This window comes from Nothobranchius furzeri, chromosome 13, assembly GCF_043380555.1.
Source record: "Nothobranchius furzeri strain GRZ-AD chromosome 13, NfurGRZ-RIMD1, whole genome shotgun sequence".
NCBI lineage: Eukaryota > Metazoa > Chordata > Actinopteri > Cyprinodontiformes > Nothobranchiidae > Nothobranchius > Nothobranchius furzeri.
Window position 1 is genome coordinate 21,072,430 of NC_091753.1, and position 7,522 is coordinate 21,079,951.

The 7,522-nt window shown below is 42.6% G+C and overlaps 1 protein-coding gene across 3 annotated transcripts; it reads left to right on the forward strand.

The window, feature by feature from the left end:
• The first annotated feature begins 1,204 nt into the window (after positions 1 to 1,204).
• Positions 1,205 to 5,508, forward strand: atf5b (activating transcription factor 5b). Of its 3 annotated transcripts, XM_015952100.3 has the most exons (4): positions 1,205 to 1,534; positions 2,097 to 2,318; positions 2,670 to 3,855; positions 4,261 to 5,508. In XM_015952100.3, the coding sequence occupies exons 2-4, from the start codon at positions 2,180 to 2,182 to the stop codon at positions 4,445 to 4,447; spliced, it is 1,512 nt and encodes a 503-aa protein (XP_015807586.3). In that variant the 5' UTR covers positions 1,205 to 1,534; positions 2,097 to 2,179; the 3' UTR covers positions 4,448 to 5,508. The 3 variants fall into 3 exon arrangements, with proteins under 3 accessions (XP_015807586.3, XP_015807587.3, XP_070399489.1); XM_015952101.3 differs by lacking the exons at positions 1,205 to 1,534; positions 2,097 to 2,318 and adding an exon at positions 2,354 to 2,465; XM_070543388.1 differs by lacking the exons at positions 1,205 to 1,534; positions 2,097 to 2,318 and adding an exon at positions 2,354 to 2,399.
• The last annotated feature ends 2,014 nt before the right edge of the window (positions 5,509 to 7,522 follow it).

Sequence of the window (7,522 nt, forward strand, 5' to 3'; positions counted from 1 at the left end):
ATGTTTACAATCAGAATCGTTATTTGTTAATTTAGTAAAAATAAAGAATAACTATTTTATAATCCTTAACTGATTTAACTGAAAACAAATTGACTTGTCTGGTTATCTTAAAAAGTTTCACCTCTCATCCAGTTAGTTTTTTCAGTTCTATAAAAAAACCCTGCCTTTGGTTTCTGCACCTGATGAAAACTGTAATTCACTGATGACGGCTGTTTCTCTCTGCTGATCATTTGTGTTTTACACTAAATTCCCACCATCCCAGGAAACCAGACATGAGGTCTTTCATACAGTTTAATTAATTAAATTCAAGTAATTAAAATGTATTTATTAAAATAATGAAAGTTGCCAGAAACGTTCAGTGTTGTCAGGTTGTAAAGTAAGGATTTGCAAACGAGCCAAAGTAACAAAAAAACGTCCTTTAAAAAAATACATAAGCAAATATAATAGCGTTAACCTGTTTCTTTCACTGACTCATGGTCTCTGGTCGGTTCTGACCCACACCCAAAAGGTCTCAGGTCGGTTCTGACAACGCTAGTCTCGTCGGTTCTGACCCGGTTTTGACCCAAGGCTAGCTGGTCCCAGATCGGTTTTGACACACAGCCAGCTGGTCCCAGATCGGTTTTGACTCACAGCCAGCTGGTTTCAGGTCGGTTCTGACCCACAGCCAGCTGGTCCCAGATCGGTATTAATACCTAATGATTAGCAGTCATTATAAATGATGGCGGGCCAGCAGAACCGAGCCTGCCCGTGATAAGGCGGTGATTCGGCCACATTGTTACAGCTCTCAGCGAATCCCCGGCGGATCTGATGCAACTGGGCTGCAACTAAAGTTACTCCTTCCAACTGCAACAGGGTGTCCTTCCGCTGCAGCGCGTCTGAAACTAGTCCCGAGTGCACAGTCTGCAGAACATGTTCTTAAAGAACCCGAACTTGTCCTGTCTTTAATTAGAAATGTTTAAAGAGCTTATTAAATACGTTTTAGTTTGTTTGACAACAATTAATGTGCAAACAAGACAATTTAATTTCTTTCCAGTGCAGTTCTCGTGTTTTTACAGTCGGGTTGGGACTAAAAACAACTTTCTGTCAAATAAAGACTTCATATTATTTTGTGCTCTAATAAGTGCATCAGTTCTGTGTTCAGAGCTAAACTAACACGTTAAAATAAAGGACAACCACGATGCTGGCTGGTCCGACAGGTCTCAGATGTTCGTGTATTTATTTCTTTACTTTCATTTCTGTGAGCGCGCGCGCGTGTGTGAGGTCTCTCGGTAATAACGTGAAAGTCCCGCGCTTCATGACGTAACGGTGAACTCTGGAAACGGCGCATGAATCTGCGGAGCGGTGATGAGGCCCGGGCAGAAGGAGTTGGAGAAGTAGCGGATTTAAAAACTTTCTGTCTGCAAGTCTGTTGGTGGTTAAAGCGGCACATGAAGAGTGTCTGAAAGCCTAAACATGTCTCTTTAAACAGCGACCGAGTCGTTCCGCCACGTCAAGCTCCGAGTCCTTCACTCCTGCTGAACACAGAAACTATGGGGTGAGTAGAGCGCTTCTTCATAGCTGCGGACGAAAGTGACACCTTCATTTATAAACAACCTACTTATTATAACTTAGTTTGGGTAACTCAGAGGATGTTTATAACAGTTCTAGAAATAAACATAAATTCAACTTTTTTAATTACTTTAAAAAAACACACAATATCTGTTTTTTCCTCACAGATAAAGGAACGCGTCCTTTATTGTGTTTGAAATGATAGAAATAGAAATTGTGTCTACATTGTGTTTGTCATTGTTATTTATTTAAGTCCCATTCTACTAATAATTCTGGTACTTTATTATAAATCAGTTTTAACTTTTAAAGATGGTTTAACATGTTTATGAGTTTGTGTAATAACTGTTCTATTATTTTAAAGTGACATAAGTAAGTGAGGTGACAGGTGAACAGAAGTCTAAAATTTAAAAATATGCATTTTTATTTTATAAAGCATATTTTACATTTTCCGAAATACAAAATAAAATTTTAAGTAGAAATTTATGAAACAAAAATATCAGATTTTTTTCTCCTTTGTTTATTTGTGTTTTTTTTTTTTTTCCCCGCAGTCCTTCAGGTGTTTCTACAACTCTTGCAACCAGCCAGTGCACGGTTTGTGCTTTTGGACAGTTCGATCGAAGCAGACAACACGATGGCGGCATCGATCCTTCGCAGGAAAATTCCTCCCATTTCCACAGACTACCTCGGCGCTCCCCTTCTCCTACAGGCTAGCCTCAGCCAATCACGGCCCAGCACGGGGGCGGGGCCAGTGGAGAGGCAGCACTTAATTGGTGAGTTTTGCTAAGAAGCTTTTTTATTTTTCCACATCCCGAGGTTGGAGCCGCAGTGCAGCACGGGGCTAATGTCGTACAGTGAGTACAGCTAAGTGGATATTTATCGAATGCAGACGATGCTGTTCAATCATTTTCAGATGATCGGTTAGTTGTTCACTTGGATCTTTTCGGATGTTTTGCTTTGCTTTTATTTTAACCTTTTTTAAACTGGTTTCTTTGAACCTTGCTTTCAAATTGTCTGTTTTTGTCATTTTTATTTAAAATATTTGATTCAAACATTTGAAGAAAAATGGATTGCTGTGTTCATTTTATAACACATTATTGTGATTTTCAATTGAAATGTTCCAGGTGATGGTCACTCTGATTGGATGACGGAAAAAGTCGATTTGTCTTCATTTGTGTCAACAAGCGAGTCTTCTCCGAGCTCATCTCTTCCACCCTCACCGTTAGAACAGGATGTCAAGGTGCCCTCGGATCTGGAGGTTATGACCTCTCTACTGCAGGAGGAGCTGGCTCAGCTGGAGGACTACTTCCGCGCCGAGTCTACATCCACCACAAACAAGTTGGAGAAATCCTCAAAATGTGACAAGGTTACCCAAGCCATGGGCTCCCAGTCTTATTACCAGTTACCTTATGGCTCTTATGGGACCAGCCAATCAGAAACCAGCCCTGTGGTAGTTACCTTGGCAACAGGGGAACTGGACCTGGCCAGCTTCTGTAGTGGTCCCATCAGCAGAACCAAAATTGCACGACCCGCTCCGTACAGCTACCATCACCGTTACCACCACAACAACGGGCGAAGACTCCTCGGTGAGGCGAAAGTTGGGGACGAAGTTGGACTTGAAACGTGGGGCTCCAGGGGCTGTTATTCAGGGAGCACGGAGCTGTCTGTGAACCACTATTCCACACTGAAAACGGTGAGCAAGAACAGCATCAGCAGCGTGAAGAAGGTGAGAGAATGTGCTTTATCGTTGAAGGAAGAGGAGAGTTATTGTTTTTCCGAAGGAATGTTTTGCAGCGAGGAGATTGCTCGAGGGTTCTGCCTGGGTGGTTCGTACGACAGCCACCACAAGCGAGAGGGACAGCTGATGCACAATGTGAAGGTCAATGTAAGTTACGACAGCACGGGGCTGGAGGTCTTGCACTGCAGCAAGGACGGAGGACTCTCTGGAAATATTCCCCAAGAGACAATGGTGGCCGGTGATGGCTACTTCCACCAGTCCATGGCCAACACGGAGCCTTACCATAGCTTTATAGGAGACCTAGATCAGCCGGCTCAGGCGCAGGCTGTCGAGCCCCAACACGGCCACTACCTCTATCCAGAATGCCTTGCAGACCAAAGCTATGAATGTCTGTCCAGAGGGGAGGGTGAAGGACCGCTGCTGGGTGCCCCCATCCACCGCACCCCCCAGAGGTTAAAGGATGAGCCCAGCTCCATCAAACCAGCCCTGGTGATGAGTCCAGCTTCTCTGGATTCTGGCAGTGGAGAGCGGAAGCAGAAGAAGAGGGACCAGAACAAAACTGCTGCTCACAGGTATGCAAATCACTCTTATTTCTCTGTGTCCTTATGAACGTTCCTCAATCAATCATGTTTTTAAATGTGTCCAACAAGTGAAGTACCATCAAAACTAAAACAAAGCAACGCCTTTCTCCATTTTTATATATTTCTTAAGAATCGGTTGACACCTGAATACCACTGTTTTGAGTTCTGCCTTGCATGTCAGGAGTTATAGACAAAGCACCACCATGCTGTCTGTTTCTGTGGAGGGTCTGCCTGGTTCAGACCCACCTAAAAGATTCTGGGCCGACCTCAGAAATGAAATGTTGGGGGAATTCAGAAGTGTGGAGGGAACACTGATCCATATCTTGACTCATGAGTAAAGTTGCAAGGCAGCAAAAATCATTAAAGGCAATCAAACCCCCTCCATGTTTGTTACAGGTACAGGCTGCGTAAGAGGGCGGAGCTAGACTCTCTGGAGGAGGAGCTGCATGGCCTGGAGGGGCAGAACCGTGAGCTCCGGGACAAGGCGGAGTCGGTGGAGCGGGAAATCCAGTATGTCAAAGATTTACTGATCGAGGTCTACAAGGCTCGCAGTCAGCGGCTCAAACAGGATGGCAGTGCCTAAAAACGCCCACGCTGACCTCAAACTGCAGTCCTCCCAACCAGCACCAAGAGAACAATCATGTCAAGAGCACCAAGTGGTTTTTGTCTCAGCACGAGGGGTAGTTGCATGATTTTGGTAGTTCTATTAAAAAAAGTCATTGTTGAAAGGGGGATGGCCAAACAAAGAGAAACTTTACCAGAAAGAGGAAAGGAGAAGTGTGTGACTAAACTGTAACAAAGCCTTAGTGAGGTGGCTTCAGGAGGAGATGCTGGACTTGTCCGTGACCACTGTGATCCGAACTGAACTCACAGCCTTGTGTTGACTGAATCTGATCTTGCAATGATGGATCGTTTACAAAAGGCTCTCTAAATTAGTGGTAGTGATTGAATTTGCTTATTGTTTTTGTGACACAGCAGCATCGAGGCAGATCCAAGCTAAATATATATTTTATTTTATATTTTATTTTTACTTATAATGCTAATTTACCAGTTGCTTCAATCAACCGAATAAAGTGATTGGTGGCAAAAATGTCTAACACGCTCTATCAGAAACATTTAGAGTTTGTATTGCTAAACTGTTGAGTATTTTCACCTCTTCTACCCCACTGATACCCAATGCATGTTTGATTTTGGAAAAGCATGTGCGAGTGTTATTTGAAGGCAATATTATGTTAACTGCATGGCTTCAAGATCTTCACATCGCATCAGTTTAACTGAGTTGATTTTATCCTCTCCATCAGCTGGTGATGCCGTTTCTCTGACTCTGTCCGGTCCGTGTAATTCACGCTCAGGTTTTGGCTTCCTGCTCCGAGAAACACTCGCTGGCATTTCTGTTTTCCTTTCCCTTCTCTCGCTCTCCCTTTCTCTCTCTCCCTCTCTTTCGGCTGTACTTTGCGGACAAACAATCACTTGTCGACACAACAATAAATTGTTGTTGGGTAACGGTACAATTTAATTTTGTTTTCAACCAATCAGTTTGATGTATCTGAGATTCAGGTCCTTTAAATATTTGATGTCGATGTCAGGAAATTATTCATCAGGTAAATTACAGCCAAATAAACCAGTTACATCACTTTTCTCTGACTTTGGACTCTTTCTTTATGTTTTTGCTGCATGCTTCTTATTGCTTTCATTTTAAAGCCATCAGCGCATCTCACACACACACACACACACACACACACACACACACACACACACACACACACACACACACACACACACACACACACACACACACACACACACACACACACACTTAAGGGTGGACTTAAGAGATAAAAAGACTTTTCTCCCCAATCTGGTTTGAGGTGAGGGCTTTAGCCCTCGTCTGTCGAGTCTATCTTTCCCTCGGCTCATCACACATGAGAAACAGACTTTGGCACATTTCAGCAAAAGAAAACAAGTTTCCTTTAGAATAACAGTGAGAATGGGTTGTCTGGACAGTGAAGAGGTGAATGTGCCAACAAGCACACCTCAAGAACCCTAGTCTATAAAGACTATTTATTAGGATTGATCCTGACAGTACAATGGAGTCATATCAATCTCTAGCAGTTACCAGACAACACAAGTAGCATATCTCATCTCTCACAGCTTGAAAAGGGTGTGTGTGAGTGCATGCATAAGTGTAAAGATCTGTATGAGCGTGCGTGTGTGTGTGTGTGTGTGAAATCTCTTGGTATCTCCCCTAGCAGTTGTAGGCCTTTCAAGTGCATGAGGCAACATCATACAATACTTGCAGAAGAAAGAGAGAGATGCAAGAGAACTTTGAGAATGAGAAAAGGTCTGGCTGACGGAGAATGTCGTTGAAGCTGTTGATTCTGTTGCTGTTAGTTGTTTGGATGGTACAGACGGAAAGAAAGCATATTTTAACACTTCCATGATGATGATTTAGATTATTTCACCATAACTGCATATCCAACAGTTTATTTCCACTACATTAATGTATTAAGTGACAGTAACAGTTATTACCAAAGACAACATTTAACGTTTTCAACAATTTAATGCAAGAAAATAAATACAAATTTATGACAACAAATTAAACATAAAGTAGGTGTTCTGTATTGATTTGTGGTGTCATTACCTAGAACAGTAACAATACTTATTTTTGACATGTGTGTATAGACAAATGTGTGTTTGTGCATGCATGTGTGTATAATTATATACGCAGTATTCAGATACACAAAATAGGTACGCTCCTTTCTCCTCTTCTGTTTCATGGCTGCACGTCTGAACAAGTCTTTCATCAGATGCTCATCGGGACTTAGATCTGGACTTTAACTGGGCCGTTTTAACACATTATTTTACCTCAACTGCTCCATCGTAGCTCCTGCTGGACGCTTGGGCAGGGCTGTCAACACTCACGCAGTGAGCGTGACACGTACTCATGCCACACCCCCAATATATCATGATGAAAAATCAATGTTCAGTCAGTCAGTTTATGTCCAAATCTTGGTAGGTTTGTGGTGTATCAGACATTTTCCATTTTCGGATGGTGGAGTGAGCACTGCTCCTTGTGATGTTAAAGCATGGGATGTTTTTTTTAATAACGTAACTGTTCTTTAAACCAATCTACAACTTTATCTCTGACCTGTGTGGTTCCTTGTCTTCGTGATGCTGTTTGTTCAATAATGTCCTCTAACAAACCACCTAGGCTCTAACAGAATAAGTGTATTTATAATGAGACAAAATTACACACAAGTAATTTAATTAGGTGACTTCTTAACAAGGGATTTGATATGAGAATCCAGGGTGAGAGCTGGGTCAGAGGTCACATGCCCCTCCTTACTTAGTGGCCCTCCTGAAGGGACATTTGCCTTCACGCACTCTGCGCTCTTCTGATCTGGGCCTCCTTGTCGAACTCGGTGTAGACCGGGCTTTCTTGGTCCTAGCCCCGTCACTGTGGAACCAGCTGCCACCTGCAGTTAGGCTGCCAGATTTTAAGTCGACTGAAAACAAATTTTTTTCAATTAGCGTTTCCAGGCCATGTTTAAAGTTGGCTTGCTTTTATGTTATTTTAGTTTTTGTTTTTAATTGCTGTTCTGTTCCTTGTTAGGTCACTTTTGTTCATAGTTTTATCCCTTTGCCTTATGCTCTACAT

Bases quoted from the DNA above. Each gene is read 5' to 3' on its own strand.
- atf5b (XM_015952100.3), top strand. From the start codon at position 2,180: ATGGCGGCATCGATCCTTCGCAGGAAAATTCCTCCCATTTCCACAGAC. The intron at 2,319-2,669 runs GTGAGTTTTGCT...GAAATGTTCCAG, and splicing joins GGAGAGGCAGCACTTAATTG to GTGATGGTCACTCTGATTGG. The intron at 3,856-4,260 runs GTATGCAAATCA...TGTTTGTTACAG, and splicing joins AACAAAACTGCTGCTCACAG to GTACAGGCTGCGTAAGAGGG.